The 25,647-nt window shown below is 30.9% G+C and overlaps 1 protein-coding gene across 1 annotated transcript; it reads left to right on the top strand.

The window, feature by feature from the left end:
* Nucleotides 1–2,041: 2,041 nt before the first annotated feature.
* On the top strand, nt 2,042–24,498 carry LOC132728573 (loricrin-like; the record flags this gene model as incomplete). The annotated part of the gene is made up of 2 exons (XM_060714233.1): nt 2,042–2,067; nt 24,158–24,498. Coding segments are annotated over exons 1-2 (367 nt in total), but the record flags the coding sequence as incomplete, so codon positions are not given.
* Between the last annotated feature and the right edge of the window lie 1,149 nt (nt 24,499–25,647).

Below are 25,647 nucleotides of genomic sequence, written 5' to 3'. Positions count from 1 at the left end.
TTGATGGAAATAAAAGTCATTAAATCATGATCGTTATCATCCATCTTATCATGGTCATTTTGTAATAAATAACATGTCATAATTGATCGCCAGTTTATGATTTGTCTCTGCTTCTTTTTTTAAGCTGTAATCAGTCATCATAATAAATATTTGTTGAAAACGTTTTATAGGCTTTAATGAGTTTGTCATTCTGTATTCATTCGTATTCAAAGTTTCAAAGTAAACATGTAAGGAGCTTTTTTAACAATTCTGGTCTATAACGGTTATTAAGAGAACCTGCGCCGAGCTTTACAACAATTCTTGAACGGTTATAGCAAGATAGATAACAGTCTTGGAATGAATTCTATTAACGTAAATTTAAAGATAATACGAGTAACATCATGCCTGCAAGGGTGTAAGTTTTGTGTTTATTTTCTCATTTTGCACCTACACAAATAATTGTATACATTACACAGTATACAGTACATACAAAATAGAACAAAACAGTTTCGTTTCCATCAAGACCGCCCGAAACGGCAAAATTGAAAATGTTGCGGAGAAACATCTGCAGATGTGTTAATACGCCGGTTATTATGGAACCTTCAATGTGACACGTTTGTGGCATTCCGTGAAAAGTGGCGTATAGCCGCCAAGTAAAAGAATGCGTGTACCCTAAATGAGAAAACAATGAGCGAAACTAAAACACAGTGAATTTGAAAGGGGTCAGAAGTTATTAAGCCCGCATATCACAGATAAGACGTCAAGAGACAAATTAAAAAAGCAGGCAACATACCCTTAGGGTAATTATGGAGTACCTGAAACACCCAACTAGAAAAACATCAAATAAAAGGAAATTAAAGTACATGTATCACAAACATTCACACGCAAGCTGAACGATTTCAAGGATCGAAAATATAACATCTTTGATTATATGTACAGGGCGACATTTTACGACCGCAATACGGCACAAATAACACTGATCTTTCTGGTTTCAAATGTGTGTTATATCACCGCTTTGGAAATTCGAATTGAGAAAGGAACTTTGTACCGCAATAACGGAGACGCTTTTAAGAGTGTCACACGACTGTCTAAAACAAGAGTTTTGCGCATAGGTCGAAAGTATATAATTTATCGATTAGCCTATTACCCCTTGTAGTAGGTCAGGGCGTCGTTTAAACAAATATGATACACGCGTTCCAAAAAGCAATAGTGTTCAATTATTAATTGTTTTAAGAGTTTTAGTCAGAATGATTAAGTCCAAGATTGTTAGGCGATGTTAGGTGTACTATGCTTTTATCTTCCTTTTTAGTTTTTGTCGTTTTCATATACATCCGATATATTACGTCATTCTACGACAAACTGGTGAAATGAAAACGTGACAGTTTACCAACACATTTCAATAAAACTTTGAAAGCATGAGAGATGTTTTACTTTCATAATCCAACGGCAAGAATCGAGACTCTATTTACGTAATGATATACTAGTATGTGGCGTTTTCCATGTAAGAATTTTATTTGAATGTATATTTTTTCAGTAAGATAACCCTAGAAGATTCAAGCAATGTTTTAATTCATAATGCCTTATTTTTGCTCAATATTCATGTTGTCAGGTATTTTCAGTACATAATGACATTGTCAACATTAATATGCAGTTGACCTACACGAACCATCTATAGATGTTGTTTAAGACTTGTGTTTCTCGCTTTTGGATGCTTCATAACGTCTGTATTTTCTGTATTTTATTACGTGTGCTTATGTTGGACAGTATACAGCTTGCACCTAACACAGCTACCCGTAAACGTTTAGTCCAGATGACCCATGTCGCAATATATACATCATGATAGATCATCATCATTAAGCACGACAGCATGATGGTCACAGTTCGTCGTATTGTCTTATTGTCACCATCGTACTGTCGTATTGTCATCATCTTACTTCATGTTTTGCGCTTTCCGTTCTCAGAGAAAAGGCACTGGTCCTAACGGAACACCGTATTAATGCGAGTAACCAATTGCGTTCAAGTTATAGAACAATTCACACATGTTAAAAAGTAAATGTGCAAAATGGCTGCTGATGACAAAGTTATCTGGTAAAGATTGCATCATTTCTCATACAAGTATTCACTCTTCCGTAAAACAGCTTCCTGTGCACATGATAAAATGATTATATTAGATTTATTGTGCTTCTTTGAGATAAATGTGTACAGTTATTTGCCTAAATGCAACTACAATTTCTGAAAAGTAAAGATATCCTATAAAATTACAGCAACCGTGATATAACCAAAAATAATGGAAAAAAGTAAAAAGGACAATTGCAGTTTAATGAGAGATATAAAAAACGGTGCAGCATCTCTCACGCTCGCCCCGACCCAAGCACCGGCTTTTAATTAAAATTTCCATAAATGATCCGGAATAGTATCACAATAAAGAGATGAAATAATAATATACAACCAGTAATTATTGTCACTGGTCATATATGAGTAGCTGTATATATATGCACATGAAAGAACATTGAACCTTTTTTGTTTAGAAAAACAAAGTTCAAGGTAATGAAACGTTTTTCACCCCACATAAATCCTTTATTCAAATAGAAAAAAGATGCTGGTAAATAACGTTCAGCAGGTATTGAAGGTAAACGATCTTTTTCATGCATCCGGCTTTAACTGTTTCACATTTGTTTTACATTGACAATTATCATGTATATTGTACAATCATACATGTTTTGTAAGCAAAATAAATGAAAAGTGGCAATATGTTACTTAATGTGCGAGGATTAGTTAGTGATTTACGTCATTACCCGTGCTGTTATCCTGTAATCCCCTATAGGATTAACTGTACAGGAGATGGTTAAGACAGTTTTTAATGTGACACGAATAAGACCAAAAGGGAATTAATACGATGTAAGTGTTCTATAAGGCGATACAACATAAAAGAATGTTGATAAAGGCCATAAACGGCAAGAAAAATATTCACTCTATTCGACATGTACTAAAACGAGGGATATCTATATAATATCTATACAAATTCGTAGACAATTTAAAGGGACTCCACTGAGGTTTAAAATCCTAAAAAAACATAACATTTAAATTTCTTAAATAAATGAGCTGGGGCACTTTAAACAGAAATATATGCAAAGATAGTTAAGAAATATACTTTTAAATAAATTGAAAATCGTATTTTTATGCTTTTTTTTAAACCCGATTTGAGTGAAAAGCTCTTGCGATCAGAAAATACAAAAACTTCAATGGAGTCCCTTTAATTTAAAAAAAATCTTTTTGTTTGTAAAGATTAACAAATGGCATTATTAATGTTTCAAATGGTTAACATTTTTATCTTAATTTTATCAGATTTATTTCTAATTTAAATGTACGCAAAAAAGCACATATGTGCAAAGATATCTCTCAAGGTAATTTATTATACTATTGAGGTTAAACTTTACTTATCTTTTCTTTGTTGGTGGTTCTATAAACTTGACTGAAGAAAGTTTTACGTGAAGAAATTATGCTGGAAGAATTTGCTCCAGTTGTACTCTTAGAAAAAAATTAGGTCGGAGTAAATGAACCGTAGCACAATGTTTTTAAATAAGCATAAAGCACGAGAGGCCTTGCATGTGTCCTAGTAAAGATACACGATAACACGGCTTTTTAAATTATATGAGAGACAAAAGATTTTTTTCATAGTTATAAAGCGTCCTTTACTTTGATAACGGAATTATTTTGAATTATGTTGAGGTTTTTACAAAAGACAGCCTGGATTTCTTTACAAAATGTACTAACTTAGCAAATCAGTATAAGACATTTTATCTTACTAAAGAACATAGGTATAAATGTATGCACAAATGAAAAACAAAATATTGTGTTGTAGTATTATTTCACATTGAATAAACATAGCATGCGTGTTTTGTCCTCGTTTAAAGAGAAATCAATTTTGTTTCAAAAGAACACATTTAAAGAAACATGTAGATTGAATTATGAATTTATTAACCACAAAGCTGTTTCAAATTAAGATGATTTGTTTTGCTGTTTATTCAATATTTGTAAGCTAGATTTGTTATAAAGCAAACAATGAGCTTTATTTCTGCATAATATGCCTCATTGTAGCTGTCAACTTCATTCAATATATCATATTTTTATAGAAATGTTTTATTAAGTCGATATTGTACTTTTATAACAACAAGAAGTTAATACGTGTTGGTATACAATGTTTGTATAAAATAAACATACTCGTATTGGTAAAAATTTTGTAAAGATACATTTGTAACTTTAATGTTATGGTGATTCTTAAAATCATGTATATATGTGAGATGATGGAACATGAGACTGGATTATTAATTGCATGAAAAACAACGACGAACTTTGTCATAAAATACACATAAGGTACACTATTTAAATGAAATATTAAATTAGTTAATATGTTAATCAAATGTATAACTCATTTTAGTATTTTCATTCTATAGTGTATTGAATTTCTTTGAACAATATTAAATGTTGACAACATTGACACAGCACATACAGGACTGTACCTACGTTGTTGTTTTGTTTTTCTTTGCTACTCAATTGGCATCCATCGAGTATTTCCATGTTCCATTAAATATGATATATTGTATTTGAAGTATTTATTATTTGTTGCTTTCTTTTTACAATTCCATGGTGAGGGTAAATATATTGTAAGAAAAACTGTTCATATTCACTGACATTTTTATACCTGATAGACACAGGTGTTGTGTTTTCTTTTGTTAATAGAATGAATTAAGTTTATTTAAAAATAGTTTTGCTATTTATCTTGAATAGTTTTAATAAAACAGATTAAAAGTTTTTTTAATGCGATGATTTGCAAATACAAATGTATCTTCGCTTTTGAAAAAATACTGTAAATATTATATTTTTTATATATTATATGTTCAAAATATCAGCTTTTATGTAGAAATATAAATAACAGATGAAATTCATTTCCCGTCAAATATTAAACCATCATATGTTGCAAAACACAAATTCTCGCTTCTCCGTCTGTGTCTCCATGATATTTTATTAAATACAATTTACAGACTGTACAAGTTTAAGCTTACTTATACAAGTCATATCAAATAATAATATACAATTTAATATTCAATGCTGTATACATTTTTTTTAACTTTAATGACATTCGTGTCGATATTTCAGTGTTTTATTTCAGGTGAATTTGATTTTTATTCAACATTGAAATGAGCCGTGTCACGACAAAAGCAACATAGTGCGTTTGCGACCAGCATGGATCCAGACCAGCCTGCGCATTCGCGCAGTCTGATCCGGATCCATGCTGTTCGCTTACCAACTCTATTACGAGTAGAGAAACTGATAGTGAACAGCATGGATCCTGATCAGACTGCGCGGATGCGCAGGCTGGTCTGGATCCATGCTGGTCACAAACGTACTATGTTGGTTTTGTCGTGACGCGGCTCAAATATCATAATTTGAAAATGTTATTAAAGACGAATTGTAGAATTACTTATTTTGACACATAGCTTTATCATCATCATATACACTTTCCAATTTACATATCAAACAAATAATGTTCGGAAATAAACTATGAAAATAATGTACATAGACGCATTTAATAAATAAATTCTTTAGACACGTGACTTCTGTTCTACAAATTGCTTTGAGGCTTGTTCCAAGGTATATGCTTTCACAGTCAATGTTTCCATGTATTCTATTATTTATAAAAGAAACCATTTAGTTTATAGCTGTTTAGATTTATTCATTTTTCTTGCTGGCTTTTGTTTGATTTGGAATTTATGAACACGAATTATCATTCAATTCTGCGACCTGGAATATTCAGTAACGCATTAAATGTAAGTATGCTAAAATTACCGTATGATTATCATGTTTTAAAACATGCATAATTAAGCTATTTATACGGTGTGGCAAGTAATATTCATAAAATATTCTCTTCTCAGATACCAGCTGGCATTTCACAAAATGCTGAGTTCAGCAAAAAACAAAAAAAGCATAATTCGACTGATATTATGTCGTGATTTTCAGACAGCAAACTTGCAGTGCAAGTTATAAGTAGGTGAAATGGTAAATTGTAAGTAGAATTTGCATTAATGGTTCTATTCACAGCTGGATCTTTTAATGTGGCAAAAAAAAATTTTATTCGAATTGTTTCTAAATTAGATAGTAGATAAAAGACAAAAAGAAATCTTGAGTTAAATTATTATCTGTACTCTGTCAGTTATTCATTGGCTGTGAAATTGTTATGAAGACGAAAATCATTGTGATATACAACAACATTTATTTGTATGGCATAATATGATTTTATAACCGTGATATAATGACGATAGATAGCTGATATTTTAACAAATACCATGTGACTATTTGTGCCTCAGAACAAAAATCTAATTGACAAAGTAATAATTATACTGGATTTATACTTTATTTTAAGCTAATTTATACACATATATTTACATACATACAAACATTTAACATATAAAAAATGTATACCTTTCTACTTCAGAATTTAAAGATTACGTTCTACTAAACAGAGAAATATTACACTATTTCAATATTTCAGACTGACATGTAAAACTAAGATAACCACTGCCTATCTGTTATGAATATCAAAAAGGAATGGACACTATCTAATGTGGAATAAAGAGGAGCTCAAATTTCACCCAGCAAGACAAATATTAAATGCTATGGTTTTTTGTGTCGCCTCTACGGAGTAATGGCGACATATAGGGATCACTTCTCCGTCGTCTGTCTGTCTGTCCGTCTGTCTGTCTGCCCGTCTGTCTGTCCGTCACAAAACTTGTCCGGACTACTCCTCATAAACTACTGGTGCAATTTCATCCAAACTTTACAGGAATGATCAGTACTAAGTCTAGCTGTGCATATTGTCAGCATTTTCCGGTTCAATGATTTTTGTCAGAGTTATGGCTCTTTAATAATTTTTATTTTTAAAGTTTGTCCGGACTACTTCTCTTATACCACTAGTGCAATTTCAATGAAACTTTACAGGATTGATCTGTAGCTCAAGTCCTTGCGCATATTGCACGGGTTTTCCGGTTGAATGATTTTTGGCCGAGTTATAGCCCTTTGATAAAAAGGTGTTTTTTCTGTGTGTTGCCAGATATACAAAAGCTTGTCCGGACTACTCCTCATAAACTACTGGTGCAATTTTATCTAAACTGTACAGGATTGATCAGTACCAAGTCTAGTTGTGCACTGTCCATCTGTCTGTCCGTCTGTCACAAAACTTGTCCCAACATGAAATTGGCCATCAAGAGGCGACACATGTGATCACTGATCGCTCTTGTGTTTAGTTGAACCGGGTTATAAACGGTAGTGTTGGTTTGCTTGAACCGGGTCGTGAAAGGTAGCACCTGTATGCATGCTATTATTCACAATTCTTATTACCTATTATATCCAATTCACAGGAAGAAATAAAGAAAAAGGTTAACGTTATTTTTTTATTCGAAGAAAGTTTAGTATTCATTTACATGCAATACAAACAAATATTTAACATAACATGTCAGTTTGTAATAATTGTAATAGTGTAATATTTCTCTGTTAAATATGATACCTGTTATAATTACAAAGAAGATTCTATATGCACTTCTTGAAACTTTATTAAATATGTCTAACAAGTAGTAGCAACGTTTAAGTGAACATTAACCTAGGAATTTATCCATGAGTTTCATTATATAAGGAGTTTCTACTTTTAGATATCTTCTATAAATATCATAAAAATATCTCATATTCAACCTTGAGAAAAGTCATCATTATTTTGTTACACAAAAGGCATTAAACTGAGTGTCAATGTTTTATAATATTTCTCAGACTTTTTTTTTAAACTTCTTAAATGCATAGATTATTCCACAAGTAGAATGTTTGCTGCGGCAAAACTCCAGTTCTAATATGTGACATTTGCCCTGCTCGTGTAAAACTGTTGCACTTTTGATTATGTTTTATGTAACACGTTCAAAGGCGCTTTTATCACTTTATTGATAGTTATAACCTCATTGTGGCCTTTGTAACATATCTACCTATATCTTTCCCACTGACTGGGCCTCAAAAAATTCAAAACAAAGAGTTTATCTTATTCGCTAATCTTTTTAGCCCACAGCTGGTTTGAGCTGTTAAGATAATCTCTAAAAATATAACCACATGTCTTGTTAGATAATTAAAAACGTTTCTACGCTAAAATTTCAAAGAAAATCGACACCAGTCATTCTTGCGATAACGAGTGCTGGCAGTTTGTTGTTTTATTTATCAAGGTTTCACAGATTATGTGAATTTTTATTTATATGTCTGCAATTTCTAAATGAAGCAAAAAATTTCTCAGTATAATAACATTTGTTCACTATTATACTGCCAGACAAGAAAATTAACATAACATTTAACTGCTCTTACGCTTTAAGGTCATGAATATCTTACTAAATATTCATTTGGAATTTACTGAATCGCAGCATAATAAGTTATTTGTTATCATTTTCTATTCATGGGAATGAGAAAACATCATTTTAAGCCTTTGTCCGTTTAATTAAAATGACTACATTTAATTTATTTAAGTTTTATCAATGAAAGATTATTAAGAAACATAGAAAAGAACAAAACAAACATGGTATTTAAGAGAAACTTAAAAATTATACATTCATGATTGTATGTCTATTATTTTACAGTAATATGCGTTATTCGGTAATGACCTGTATACAAATAAGAGTACAAAACAACCGGAATAAAACTAGAGGTTTGCGATAAAACAAAAGGCGTTATTATCCGTTTTGCGCCTAGAATAATACACAGGCGTTCGGCACATTTGCCATGTGCCTTAAATGGTCAAATTGTAATTTGTTTTTTGTTGATCAAGGGGTGATTATTTTATGACAATTTGACCATTGTTGGCATGGCAAATGTGCCGAACGCCTGTGGAATAATATACAATGTTTCATATTATTTATTAGACCATTATGTTATCACATCGAAGGGAAGTTCATGCATTATGTGCAATATGTTTTAAGATAATATGAATCCAATTCTTGTAAATGCAAGTTTAGATATCAATGATAGGATGAAATATTTAAATTATGTGGTTCAGCTGTAACATACTTCATGTTACGGGTCCGAGATTTGGGGTTTTCTTTAATATCCTGACATTGAACGAATATTTTAAGTTTTGTACGCAAACATTTGGAGGTTAAACAAAAGTATGCAGTATGGCAGTTTATCGAGTTTGGTGTGTTTCTTATGTTAGATATATATATATATAGTTAATTCAATCAATAAATAAATTCAGATTATGGTTTGGTATTATAAAGCATTAAATTATGCCTGATTCAAATATGTACAGATTGATGATTACTATATATGTAAGAAACTTGTCAAATGAATTTTAATGGGTTTTTTAATGGAATTCTAATACAAAATCTGAAATAAATTTTAATTCAATTTTACAGAGTATCCAGTATCAGTGATTGCAAAATGGCTCTAAATTAATACGCTAATCGTCTAAATTAGATTTTTCATTTTTAAAACAAATTTTCCTCCTTAATAGTTATTTTAAAACGGTTAATATTAAAGCCGACAAGAAACAAAATGTTTTCATCGCAAAATTTCGCAAGAAATATAGTTAAAATTAAGATAAAGTAACAAATGTGATACTTATGACTAAAGTTGGAACATATTTTGATAGTATGCTCCATATGAAGAAAATTGAATTTAAGCATTTTATACCTGGTCAAATATATTAATATTAGATCTGGCTATGTCTATATACAAACATCTCTTGTTGTCTACCTTGCAAAGCAATTTTTTTTATATTGCTATAAAAAACAAAAAACAAAATTGGTAGATGTTACGCCCATTGTTTTCTTGTTTATGACACATGCATTTTCTTTACTTGGGGATCATATTCCGTTTTTTATGGAATGGCACTTACGTGTCACATTAAAGGTTCCATGATAACTTTCTTATGAAGACATCTGCGGATGTTTCTAAATTCACAATTTTACCAGTTCATGTTAAATGTTAAATTCTGCTTAAGCCGGTGCCAGGGGGCGTGGACGGGCGCTTTATTTTCACATTAGAAATCACTTTTCAATTTGATATTAACATGTCTTTTCGAAGAAAGCATGTATATGTTTATGCTTATTTATAAATATTTATGTATATATTATGTTTTCGGCTTGGCAAAATGGCGCAAACAAGTAACAATAAATTACTGATTTGTATGACAGTATTGTGGCAGGTATACTACTGTCATATCCTCAACAACACCATTAAAATCAAAACGTAAGAAAACAATTTAAATGACATTTTAATATTGAACAATAAGTAAATTTAAAACATAAGACAGTCAAAGAGTTTTAGATGTTTACGCGTTAGTTAAAAACAATTTTATACGCATTTCAATGTCGTTGATATTTTATTTTGTCCATAATAAGAAAGAGCTATTGTCTTCTAAATAATGTCATTAAGTTGGTATTTCATAATCAATTCTAAAAACAAACCAGTATAGCTAAATATTAAAATTTATACCTTAAAATAAAGTAATAATGTCAGTTATTTGCTATAAATGTCCGCATGAATTAAATGTTCTCTATATACTATATAGTGACTTTCATTCATGTTTTACTAACAAGGGAATAAATAGAGGATATTCGAGATTTTTCTCTAAATACAGGATTTATTTTCATTGAGTGGTATGAAAATAAATATTTCATGAGTTGTGGCAGCCACGAGTGAAATATTTTCATACCACAAGATGCATTTAAATACTGTTTATTTCTTTTTCCATGAGCACGAATTAGAACTACTACTATTGATGTCATGTATTGTACAAGTTCTAGGAGCGTAATTGTTTTACACCGGTTTATTTAATCGTTTAAGACTTTTGAGAAATCAACAATATGATGAGACAAAATAGTTCATAATTTGTAAAGTGGGATTTATTCACTTATCTTCTTTTCAAAAAGACACCAAAACTGAAAAATAAAATAAAACTACATAAAGTATGTTGTTTCTTTACATATTTATTATCTTTTCCAATAGGTAGGCCTAGATAAATAAGGTATACTCCTTAGTTACTTAACTTCCATAATAAGACTAAGTTCTGTCTGTTACAATGGTTCTATATACAGAAAACAAACATATACCGTTTATATTCTTGTATAGAAAACAGTTTTGTTTTGTGAATAGATTAAAAACAGCCCACGGATAAATATTCTAGCTAAACCTTGGACAATACATTTACACATATGTTTATCTTTATAAATATCGTTAACAATAGACAAGCTGTGTATCTAAATTTTATTGTTGATTGTTGTTGTTGTTGTTGTTGTTGTTGATGATGATGATGTTGATGATGATGATTTTTTATTCAAATGAGCCATAAACGTTGTAGGCAGGTAAAACTTAATAAAACACATTATGATTAAACACCTGACATTAATGTTCCAACAATTCAATATCCATCTAACATAAACATACACAATGTGCATTGCCAATACACAATCAATGGCGGATATAATATACAAATGAGAAAAGGCATATTATTACAAAGTAACAACTGTATACATGTAATACATGGTCATGTATATAATAATTCAGCAATACACACACTCTTTAAACTTATATCTTACAAATCTTGACAAAGACAAAGTTTTGTAAACAATCTTATATGATATTTTTCTATTTATTATCTACGCATATAAAGTATTTCCGAATTTTAAGGAGTAACCTTTTAACAGAAAAAAGTAAAAAGAAATATATAAATGCTTTCTTATATTCTACAGGAAGTAATATACTTATATACGGCTATTTACGTAACAATTTAGAATAATATTGATTCATCAATTAATTAGTTATTGGGGCAATAAGATAAATCTTTGGAAAAGACCCTAGATAATGTTGGTATAAGTTTTGAGGCAGCTCAATTTTATGTACATTATATGTATGCTAGAGATGAAGATGATTTTAAATTATGTTAATATATCATGTACAAATATACAATAAAATATTATCAAAATATATCACACATTTTGTGATACTAATATAAAGTATGAGAGAGACGTTTTATACGTAGAAAAACTTTCGTATCATTCACACTCATTTTATTGTTAATTAAACATAATACTTTAGCCAAGCATGTATTGTGTTATAATACATGAAAATGGTTGTTTTGGTATTTCTTTGAATTTTCCCATTTTACTAATAATTAACCGCAAAACGAACAGATTTTTCCTTCCTTTTAATTATCATGTAATGTTTTGACATACATGTATATAATGCATAATTAATGACAGGTCAGACTGACTTTTTTCGCTCTTGGCAATTTTTTTTAACCCAGTCAGTGTTAGTATGGCCGTAAACACCGGTTATATATGATTGATTGTCGGCTGAAATTCGTCTGCCTTCATGCAGGGTCAACCGGTACATGTTGTACAATTACTTAGATTAATTAACACAACATGTATTTCTGTGTATGCTTAAACCGCTAATTACCGTTTATGCTAATGCAGCATTTATAGGATTGGCATAAATCATATAATACGCATGCGCATAAATACATACATTTTTGTAAGAACGTGCTTACTAGGAAGTAGAAATAAAAAGATCGTTGATGACCTTTCAAATAATTGCTTTATGATGAAAACTTTCAACATGAATATTGTACAACTTTATAGATGTTTCTTCCGAGGTCCACGTAAGTTGATAATGAATAAAATGATCAACCAAACCCGCAGCGTAAAGGAAATAACGCCATGTAAAATTCGGGGTTTTTTATTTATTTTTTATTTCAGCAAACTACCATTTTAAGACAGTACAACACATATAAATGCAGTAATGAAATAAGACTCAAACATTTGCCCATGAGAAATCTTTCATTTTTCCGGTTCTTTTTTTTTTTTTTTTTTTTAATTTTAACCATTTCTGTTTGTCTTTATTGACTAGCGATCGTTTATTTCAGTTGCAAACAGTTCATATTATTTGCCACATGTGTATTAATATGTAAAAGAAAGTAAATAATATTGTTTTTATTTAAACATCCCAAATAACGCATTCATTTCGTGTCTAATGGCCAGCTGTTTTCCTGTAATGGTAAATAAAACACCTGAATAAATGCTACAGCCATTAAATATACATTATTATGTCGAGACGGCCATGTAAGGTCTTGTCGGCTATGAGATCAAACAAACACATTTATATATAGTACAGAGCGTTGCTTATTACCTTATGTTAATAGGAGGCTAAATAATAGTATAAGAATAAGTAAGTAAGCAAGTATTCTATTATAGAAACATGTGTTTATGTAATAACACTATCATACATATAACATACTATAAACACCCGACCAACTGGGTCTTTAAGTCATTTTTATGTTGGTTTACATTAATCATTGCAAAATGGTTATAATATTATTCACATGATAAAATATTTAAGTTGGGTTGGTTGATGATACATTTAACTGTATATTTAACACATATTTAAAGGAAAGAAATATTTATTATTACACATATCCGTAACTTAGAAAAAAAACAACATACAAGTCATAATTCATTCAAAAACTAAGAATACAATGAACTTTGTTTAACTATGAAAAGAGTTTTGTCTATAAGGGAAATGATCATATCAAATGAGCTACAATTTTCACTAGTGTTGAGATTTAAACACCTAAAAAAATATATAAGTTATGAAGTGCATATAAAGAGTGTTTTGTAATGTGTATTTGCGTCCTGTTCCAGTTTCCGTTTTTAAAAAGTTTTATACCTAAAAAAAGTCCACAATTTGTAACTGAATATCATTAAACACGAAAGAATGGGTTGTTTTTTCCGTCCTTTTTCAAATATCATTATTTTTGTTTTTCAGATAAATCCCACAAGCCACACTATATTTGAATATCATTAAGTATCAACTGTAATGCATGTGGTGTTTCAGCAGTGTCAAAAAAAGCAAAAAATTTGATTTGATGTTTATAGAATTCAGATGTTATCTATGTTACTATTTATCTAAAAGGATATCATTTACAAAAACTAAAAACATCAAGCTGGAACTTAGATCTCTCTGTTTTACTCCAATATTTGACGAGAAGAAAGGGAAGTGTTCTAAATTTATTATCTAATGCAAGCTTTCACTGTATTATACACAGCCCTTATAGAATTTAGAACTGTGAACTAACACGCTCTGAAATTAACTTATGAAACAGATGAGAATTTGTAATTTTATCGAAACGTTTGTCGAAATCTATGAAACAACAATGTATTTTTTTATTGTTAATTGACCTGCCTGAAAACCAAATTGGTTTTCTATGATTGTCTCATTCGTTTGAGTTCATTTTGTTAAACGGTTTAAAAGCATTTGTGAGTAAATGTTTAATATTATATTGATACGAGTAGCTCCCCTATATTTGTGTGGATTTTCTATATCCCCTCCTTTATGTATAGTTACAAATAGTCCTTCGATTCCAAACGATTCCGGGGACTGCCCTTTGGTGAACATGTGGTTAAATAATTTAGGCATAAAATATGCAATTTTAGTAAATATATGTTGAAAAATCTTCGATGGTAAATCATAATAACCACCACTATTGTTTTTTGAAGAAAGAAAAAAAATCCAAAAAACCCAGCATTTTTTAGTTCAGTATGAGAAATAAATTGATCTATATATCCGTCATTAATAGTTTCATTTAAACTTTCATCTTCAACTTTATTCTGAATGCCGTACAATAATTCAAAATGATGATTTTATTGTTTTTATTGTATGTCCTAAATATTAAGGTTTTTGGCAGATTTACTATTTTGTTTAACGATTTTTCTCTCCGATTAATTTTACTTAACTGCGTCAGTCTCTGTTTTTCTTCATTATTCTATTTCATTTTTTTTTATTATGCAGTTGTTTTGCGCTTCATTGTATTGTATACTTGCCTTGAATCACGGTGTTTGCTGCGTAAGAATATATCAAATCGTATTTTTCTTTTAAATATCAATATATCTTGCATTATAACATTCAGCATTTAAACGAAGTTGTATTTGATTTGATGTTAAGACATACACGATGCCGACTATACAAGCTTTTTTTTTATACCGCAGTATACGCGTATAAAATCTATTTGTAACTTTCGGTTTCTCATTAAAACCCGGCTAACATTGACATGTGAGAAGCACAAACTTATAAATTGTGCAACCATTCCACCTCTAACATCATTTAAACACAATTTTAAGAAAAAACAAACGACACACGCCTAACTATTTTTTTTGTGAAAGATAACTTCAAGTTCTTTATACAAGTCTTCGAACAAGGTGTACTTCTTTAAACTACCATTTGTTTTCGAAAAACATATCAGCATCGCATCTATGTCTTTGAAGCCAAATAGAAAATAACTTTCATTTCCTAATAGAGCGTACACAATTTGACACAGCTCCACGAAAGTTGCTTGTTGCTATGCCATTGACATTGATTTTTATGTTCTTCTTTGAGGCAACCCAGACCTTTCTGACCAAAATAATTAAAAAAAAATTCACAAGTACACACTAACATCCAAGAGACAAAAATATTCATTAAACACTCAAAACGCATAACCATCATACTTCTTTATTTGAGACACCTCATTATAAATCTTTCCCCTTCTTCACTACCATTTAATCTTTCTGTGTTGTTTTTTCAAATACTATTCTATTTTGCATGTTTATATAAATATAAATATTTATTCGAACCAATAATATATTCATTCTACATGTATTAGATGGAACGTGTACTATGTTTCTTGAAGCATTTAAACACATATTTGTGTTTTCTTCTTTTTTTAATATAAACCCAATGATTTTTGTTTTGTTTTATATTCGTCTCAGATTTTTTAATATGTAATGATTTAAGCGCCTATTATATGTCAATTACTCACTAAGGAGAAAAATTTCGTAAGAAACTTTGTCTTTGATTCAAGTTCTGTTTTTTTATAATATTTGAAACACTATTGTAAATTGAAACATGTATATTTATTCTAAGAAATAAATTATATTTACACTGAGAAGAAATGTTTTTCAGATACTAAATATAATACAACTGTAAATCTGTTATTCAAACATCGATCTTTGAAGTTATGGTTGACACAAAGATAAAAAATGAAAAATAAAACATCACCAAATGACAAACGATCTCTAGTATATAAAGAATGTAAATCTTATTGCAAATAGCTACCTACATTCAATGATATGCATGAACACTGCTGCATGCACTCAACATTCATTGCACCATATTAGGTACTTTTTTGCGGGATTTTGCCCAAAGTTTATGAAAACCTACATTTAATGTTGATGATCAAAAGGAAATTTTAATTGAAGAGAAATACAATTAGTTTGTTGTATAGTTTATTATCAGTAAAAGAGTGCAACTGCAAAATGAACGCACAAAGATGCAAAAAAGTGTTTGTACTTCCAAAAAAGAAGACATAAAATATTCATAACGCACAAATAGTTTATAATAAAAAGGTAATAGACCTCTAGATACATGATATAAATTAATATACATATCACTCAAGTTTTGATTTTCAATATCATTAGTAAGTTTAGGAGAGAATCTGATAAAGTTCAGGTAAGAGAGCTTAGATTTTAAATGAACAATGTACCTATCCGGCGATTTTTTCGGTTGTACCAACGCAACAAATTGGCGAGGCTTCCTTCACCTTTGATCTGCAATGGTTTTATCGCAACAGGAGCACACTCTTGTTTTTAAATTCCATTGTATCTCAGTGATAGATAAACGAGAATACAACAAACTGTCTTTCATGTTTCAAACCTGCTTTATTATCTACCACTTTAATGATATTGTTTAGCTCAATCAGCTTTAAATAATTGAATACAATAATGAGTAATTTCATGAAGGTGAAGACTTTACACGATAAGTTATTTATAAAAGAAGTATAACAATACTGGTAAAATACAATGACACGACAGTTTTGTTGACAAGCTGTTATAAGTCATAAATTAATGCATCTTACTTTTCCATCAACTTTGTGGTATTTCATTTGACAAATTTTGCAACAGCTATCAATTTATATGAAATGTTTAAATATCCGGTGGTTACAATTTTGCAGTGTTGGGCGTGTTTCCTCCTTTTATTTATTTCATGTAATACTTACAGTATATTTATCAAAAAAAAGCAAGTTTAAGATCGCTGCTGATTTTAATAATGTTTCCCATGTAATAACAAGTACCAGAGTTTTTCTATTCTTGCTAAGACAGTGCTTTTGTCGCATATATTCAAGTACCAAACACATGCAAAATGTCATATTTGGCACATGTCTAAATAAAACACAAATCATTATATCGAAACTGTATTGTTCAGTATCGAAGCAAGACCAGCCTGTACAACTGAGACAAGTTGCAGTGAACTGGACATACTTCTTATTGTATGGCTAGTGTCAAAAACATACAATAACCAGTGGAGAGTATAGAACACAACATATAAAAGACATAGCAACAGCACACCGAACAATCAAATTCGAAGACAACTGTGCTCGAATTAATAAATGTTATGGATTCATAGTCGTCAACATCTGAAGGAGCCTGCTAAAAAATTTCTGGCCCTGTACAAGCTTAGTTTTACGTGAATTTTGATTGAAAATAACCACACTTTCCGATGAGATGCGGCAATTAAATAAATCACAAAAACTGTTCTCATGATAATTATTCATTTTAAGATACGATTCGTAAACGTCAACATTTTGTCATTACATATTCCAAACCATACCTTCAAATGAACATCGACATCCACTCATCAGCAAGAATGAATAAAAGTTTTCTTGGTATAAAAAAAAACCTTTATTAAATGCTTTTTAGGATTTTGTTTGCATTTTGTGACCATTGTATATAACTAAAATTTTCTATATTGTTATAAAATATATAAATATCTACCACAACAAGACTGCATTAGAATGTCAAGGAAGGAAATAAAATAAGGTTGTCTTATCAAAAAGTCAAAAAGACTTGCCTTGAAACATACCATTCTTTTTAAAATATCTCCTTCCTTTTGTCCATTCGTAAATTATGTCTTTTTTATGTCTTTTATTACCTTTAGTTTACAACAAAACAAGTAAGTATTAAATAAAAGTATTTGAATTGATTAAAAGAATACACAATAGGGTGATGAACATGAAAAGTCGAAATGAATGGAGATTAAATTCTAACGAATGTATGTTTTATTTACACATGGAAGAACGACTTATGTTATAGTTGTATTGACTATCGTGGTCTTTTTTATTCTTGTCTTTTTTCTAAGTTTTGTTTATTTTGAAATGGGCGTTCATTTCGCCGGTTAAATTATTTAAGTTCAAACGATACTTAATATCATATTAACATCTTAAGAGCAATGTGACATATTTGATTATGTGATGCGTTCTTATGACTTTGGTGCTCTTTAATTCATATTAAATGCGATGTTCAGTGACCTTGAACTTCATTATTCATACCAATTTGAATTGTCTGAAAAAGATGGCCTTCCGCTCATATAACTAAATTATTATATGATAAATAACAGTATCTGTTGAAAGGTTAATGATGAAACATATCCTCAAGTATGACAACATACAAACATACCGATGAATAGAGTTTATATTAATGGTCTCTGATGAGAAGTTAATATATCATTATATTTGTTGTTTTGAAATGACATGAACGTTGATGATGACGTCAAACATACTTCAAAACACCAGAAAATAAACGGAAAGAAATCCAACAATGATATAATTATTTCTTTGCAATACACATACGAAGTTTGTCACCCAAGATTCTCTGTTATTACTCGTATATAACCAATATAATATATGCAACCAGACTAAAGTTCAGATCTTATATTTACACCTTTATCCTATCATTATTTACGAGCTGATTTTAATCAGATTGATTGATGTGACAAATCTTGACATCTTTTGAATAGCAAACATTTTACAAATTTTATGAAAAAAATTGTTTTGTTCTTTTGTTTATGTTTTTGTTTTTGTTGTTGTTTTCCGCCACTGGGCGAGGGGGTTTGATTTGATGATTCAATCCAGTTACCCCTCGGCGGGGTTTTGATCCCCGGGAAAGCTTTTGGGAGTTTACGCGGGAAGGGAGTCTAGTACTGGTTTAACTCTCCAGGAACGATGGTTAGGAAATTATCCGCCTATATGACTGAAATAATGTTTGGAAAAGGCGTAAAATGAAACAAACAAACAAACAATGTTGTTATTGTTATTGTTGTTGTTGTTGTTGCTGCTGCTGCTGCTGCTGCTGCTTCTGCTGCTGCTGTTACTGCTGTTGATGATGATGAAGATGATGATGATGATGATGATGAATTTGAATTTGTTATCTAAAGAAAATTACTGTGAATTAAAAAAAAACAATAAGACATCTTCCTTACATTCAATTTTCATATCTGTGTTTCAAAGAGAGTTGTTTGTTAACTTATTCCAAACAATTCATATCTTTATATTTTCTGCAATTATTACTTGAAAAAACGGGAGGAATACATTTTAAATTAGCAGCAAACGGCAGATTTAGCACAAAAGAAACACATTCGAATATGGCCAAAAAACAAAGATCACCGCCATACTTTTCATATGAACATGTACGAGTATAAGTAACATAAAAGCCCAACAAGAATACGTATTTTATTCTTAGCATTTTTTTAATTATTTTTTATCTTTCTTTTTTTTGTATCTTTTTATTTCATTTATTTATAAGATATAGCAAATTATTGTTTTATAAGATTTCAGTATGATATGAGTAAGTCTTATTTATTTACATTACTTTTAGAATATACCAGCACTGTAACAGATTTAAACAAAGGTTAAAAAAGTATTATTTTGTGAAATGAAGTCAGCATAAGTAGACAATCATTACAATCGAGGTCACCCTGTGGGCATAAATTTCATTATAATCAAATGTAATTACGACCTGTCAAAGATTGAAATTGTGTTACACATTCAAATTACAAAACACTTCGTTAAAGTTAATGTAAAAAGTCATTGAACTTTGTAATATTTATTTAAATTTTAATCGAAAGTAAGGTCAAACAGTGAAAGGACGCATTCGCACGATGAATGACAACGGACTACTTATTTCAAACTACTTGTTTATTATTTTCATTTGCATTTACGTATAACAATCAGCGATAATAAGTTATAGAAACACAGAAAATATTCATTTCTTTTGGACTTTAAATAAGTACAGATAATATCGTCAAATAATTATTGACAACGTAATCGCACATTGTACAATCCACATTTTTGCGCTGGTAACACATTTTGTGAATGTCACTTTCTAAAAAGAGCAATTTTCTAAATTTGACATATGATGTCTAGCTAAGATTTTGATAAAATATCTATTAAAATTAGCATACGTTTTTTCTTCTGAAAAGACAGATAAATTAGTACTCGTATCAACAGGGAAAAAAAACAGTAAAGTAGATCATACTATGACTTTATTATAGAAAGAGTGATTATTACTTACAGGAACATGATATGATATTATATTTGAGATCATCTTTAAATGGTATTGATGTGACATTCATTACATATATATGATCTATTTTCAATGGTATGATGTGTATTTTATCATGCGGTACAATACAGTACAATAAGATATGGACTGATATGATATGATGCATATGATACTATACGATATGATACAATATGGAAAGATACGATACAAAAGATGTGATATGATACGGTATGATATGATATGATATGATACCGGGGCAAATGAACCCAGAGTAGGAATCATAAACACACTAAATTAAAATTCTAGGACAAAAACAAAGTAATTAAATGTGTAATAAATGTGATAAATGAGGTGACTGTATTTTGAACAGATAAAGATAAATTAGGGATATGATATATATATATAAATATGTTTTAGCTTCGTCATACAATTGTTTGTGTTTTTCCTCTGGCAAACATTATGATGCTAATCATGAAATGGTATTTTTGGTATCATGAAATGGTATTTTAATGGTATATTAAGGTATTTTACGACTTCAAAATGGTATGTCATATAGAATAAATACAATAACTGATTAACTTCAAATTTCACAGACCCTCAATGCATTAATACAGACAAGTTCAAATTTATTTCTTATACTCACCTTTGCATCGGTTTTTGTTTATCAAAATAAATTCTAGCTTTCTGTACTCCCTTTACGCTTAAGTAGAGTGCGCATGCGCGAAATGATACTTCCGTTGCTAAGGAAATATTGTAATGTTAAAAGGTCTAAACAAGTCTATGATCAATATAGATAAGGCGTATCAACTGAATTATGCCATTGAGATATAAGAATGTTCTCCAAGTTATCTCTTGTAGTAAATAATTATGTAACATTTGTCATTTATTTGAAAACAAATGTATAAGACATTTTTCTTGTTCTAAAACATATAAAAATAATTTAAAGTGAACTTTTCTTTATCTAAGTGAACATTTTAGAATATTGTTCACTACCATGGGTATGAAATTACATTTTCATTTTCCCAGGTACCCTCTTTATATGGTATGTATGTTTTTAACATATGAATGTTTGTTGCCGTGTGATTATCTTAACCTCACCTACATTATTTTAATGTTGAAAAGTGTATAAGATGTATTAGTGTTTTGGATGGTTGGTTACTTATTATCCCTGCTGCCAAGGAACAAATTTATTCAAACAGTTTTTACGTAAGTAGGTGAATAATGTTACATGCTACAAGTACGTTTCATATTATATGCAAATGTCGATGAGCTGTTAATGTGCTTAAGACTAATAAAAATATATGTCAAGAAATGTATGTTAAATAAAAAGATCCCACTTCTCTAATTTATTAAAAGTAAAGTCTTCTTCATTACCTTACTTAAGTAAAAAAAATAGAATTGTATATGAAACATCTGTTGCTTGGATGTTTTATGAATAGTGTTCGAAAGACGGATTGGCGATGGTTGTGATTGTTTTATAATAAAGACAAAAGTTTTTATTTAGTCATTGAATGGCTGTATACATGTTTTTATCTAGTATCTTACATGTATGTTATATGTGGAATGTATGTAATGTATGTAATGTATGTGATGGAGTCTTAAATGAACTTTAATCATAAATAAATCTATGTGTATTGCTGCAAAAATGGTATATCGTTCAATCTGTCCGATTTTTCGTGCAAATTGTAAAACATGTTGCCGTCGATATTAAAGCGTTGGAAAAACCCTGTAATCATGCCGTTAATTTATCTCAGTAAAAAGCTTGAAATGTATTGCAAACAATCACATTTATTTCACTATTTAATAAACGATCTACCAAGTTACAGCGCCGCAAATTTAATAACTGGAATGCAGTCGAATAAAAGAAATTTTTAAATAATTAAAGGAAAACTTTTCTGATCTAAGAGATTATATGTATTGCTACCAGAAATTTTTCGCGTGACTGGATGGCAACAAGATTTGACCATTTCTATTGGTACACAGCCTGCTTTAAACCAATCAGACTATATAATTTTATACCACATGATATTATAACGATTAAAAGACTTGAAAAAGAGTGGCGCATACGGGTGTGTCAGTCGCCATGCTTTTGACGGGTTACCGATATATAGAATTTAAATACTATCTTCATGTGCGAAGCTCGAAACCAGTTTACAGGCTCCTGCGGGGTGAACAACATTGTAAAAGAAGAAACATTAATTCCATTGTTCAGGAAAGAGTCTTTTCCACGATTTTTTTAAAAATCCGGCTAACAGAAATTCCGAGAATTTTTAAAAATGCTAATAATTGTATATGTATGCAGGTTAACTACTGGCCATTAAAAAAGTCTCACAAGCTCGGTTTTGTTTTGTTTGTCCTGGAAGTACCCTACCAGCTCACAGTAGTGTTTCATTATAACAGAAACTACGGTCTTTACCTGCTGGTCTGTTCGTTTAATGCATCAGGCAAATATGTAGTACATGTATTAACCGTTTTGTTTTTCATTATTTCGGACCTTGCTGGTGTTGTTGTTTTATTTAACGCCCGATTAATTTGAAGTTGTCTTGTTTTCATTTTAGGTACCAATCTAAGAGTCTCCATCTAATCTCGAATCCATTTGTGTCATTTACAAATAAATTGTCATATTTTCTGAGGGCTGAATTGCTAAATAGTTTGTCTTTGTATTTTTACATTATGCAGGGTGGAAACTAGATCATTCGTCAGCTTATTATGTCTATCCACATTCGAAATGTATTCATATTCTATTTCTATATCACGTCATTATATGATTATTGCATTGAAATGAATGTAATCAAAAACCCGGGCGGATATTTATTTTTAAATGATATCTTTTTTCTATCCAGGGTACATTAACGTCACAAAATTTGGCGAGATACCAACACCCACGAAATGTTTGCATTGTCCTCTATTTTTGTGAATAGTGACACAAAACACTTTTTGGTAAACTTAGCGTTTCTCATTAAAGGTATACAAAAATATTGACAGTAGGTATAAAGGATTTGACGTAAAATAGGAATTGAAAATCTAATTGTATGGGTACAAAGGACATAAGTTCGGCAGTTCGAATGGCTTTTATTACAAATATAAATAAGTATTCAGATTTTTGCCTTGGTTAAAAACTAAGAGTAAAATATATGCAAACATCAAAAGTCATTCAGATACCATCTTTACGTGTATTTTACATTAAAATACATGTAACTTGTTCTTGCCACTGGTGTTTGTCTTAATTAATTCTCTTATCTAAGATATCATAATGATCGTATTTAACAGCTTTGTTATAACGCATGCAACTTGCCCGGGACTATCATACCGGTTAAACGCTTGCCCCGACATATAGCTCTACATAATCTGATTAAAATCAGCAATGAAGATCTTAATAACTTTATATAGATTGGATGCATATACGTGAAAAAACTGCATATTGATAGGTAGAGCTCGTTTTGATGGTACATTGTAGTATAAATAGTGGGGATTTTGGAAGTAGTGGATGTTGTGATCATTATCGGCATCATCATTGTCATAAACACAGTTTTCCGATTTATGTAGACTTTTTATTTATGCATGCAGTTGCTTCAGTTGTTTGTCTAGTAGCGATACTAAAAGTGGTAGAAGTAGTAGAAGTAGTAGTTGTAGTAGTAGTAGTGGGGGTGGTGGTGGTGGTAGAGGTGGTAGTAGCAGTGGTAGTGGTAGCGGTTGCAGTGGCAGCTGTAATGATGGTATGATGGTAGTGGCAGTAGGAGTGGTGGTAGTGGCAGTACCAACTGTGGTAGTAACAGTAGAAGTGGTGGTTGTAACGGTGGTAGTGACAGAAGTAGAGGTGGTGGTGATGGTGGTAGCAGTAGTAGTGGTGAAAGTAATAGCGGGTGTGTCGGAAGTGGCAGTGGTAGCGGTGGTGGTGGTAGTAGTTGTAGTAGTAGTAGTGGTAGTGGCAGTTGTAGTGATGGTATGGTGGTATCGGCAGTGGTGATAGTGGCAGTGGTAGAAGCAGCAACAGAGGCAGTAACTGATAGTTGTGGTTGTTTTTGTAGTCGTGGTGATGTCGTTGGTAGTGGTATCGGTAGTGGTGATGGTAGTTGTTCGAGGGGTGTTCAAATATGAATGGAATTAGGCCAATATCTCGCGTTTAACGACGTTTTGCACGAACTATGTACATGTATCGCATAGAAGTAAGCTCTCAATTGATACATGCGTAAATCAGTTCAGTCTAGCTTTGACAATAGCTCGATTAACGCTCTACTCGTGTATTCTAAAGCTAAAATGGTTGGGGAAAGGTCTCCTTTCACTGACCAAATAGGTCCTATATCAAGAACTGTATATACTTGGTATACAGACGAAAGACATATATAATGAAATATGTCGTGTTTATGGGAACAATGAACTCTCTCACGGTGATGACAATGCTTCGTCACACAAATCGGTCATTGTACGAGAATATCTGAGACAGGTAAAGGTTGCGCAACTTACTCATCCTCCTTTTTCGCCAGATCTTGCCCCTCGTGACTTTCTCCTATTTCCAAGGTTAAAAGAACACATTTCTGGAAAAAAAATATCAAACGCGAAAAAATCTCGGTTCGGCTTTTTTCCAGTGTCTGAACAGTATACCTCAAAAAGATTATGAAAACTCATTTGAAAATTGGATAAAAAAGTATGAATAAGTCGTATACGTTTACTCGTATGCACGAATAGCGCTAATTAATAATCTTTTCTTTCATGTCGTGTATTGACATCATTCTGTGGAAGCCCTCGAACTTATTAAACCCCTTGTCCTGCGGGCTCGGGCTTTATAAGCGTCCTCATGCTTCTCCAAGCTGCACAATTTCCTTCCGCGAGTTACTCTTGAGCAAGCTAACAATTTAGCTCAATACAAGTGGTATATGTATCATAAAATACCCTTGTAAAATTATAGAGTTAACAAATTGTTATTCGTTCAAGACATTCGCATTTTAACAAATGCTTCTAGTACCTTTACTTAGCAACGGCCTTGCAGTTCCTTATTCAAAGCTGCACAAATCCATTTCGCGAGTAAATTTTGAGCAATTAAGCTCAAAACATGTGGCATAGATCAGTAATTCCGTTCAAGACATTCGCAATGTCAGCAAATACATTATGCAAAATAATGTATAGAAATAAAAAAAAGAAATTTTCCAATCATATCAGTTTCACAGTAACAGCTTGGAATGTTATCCAGCAAATAGTAGATATATGTATACAAACCCCT

Source organism: Ruditapes philippinarum, unplaced genomic scaffold (assembly GCF_026571515.1).
Source record: "Ruditapes philippinarum isolate M1 unplaced genomic scaffold, ASM2657151v2 ctg755_1_1_1_1, whole genome shotgun sequence".
NCBI lineage: Eukaryota > Metazoa > Mollusca > Bivalvia > Venerida > Veneridae > Ruditapes > Ruditapes philippinarum.
Note: the sequence above shows the minus strand (reverse complement) of the source record. Positions and strands in the feature narration are given on the sequence as shown.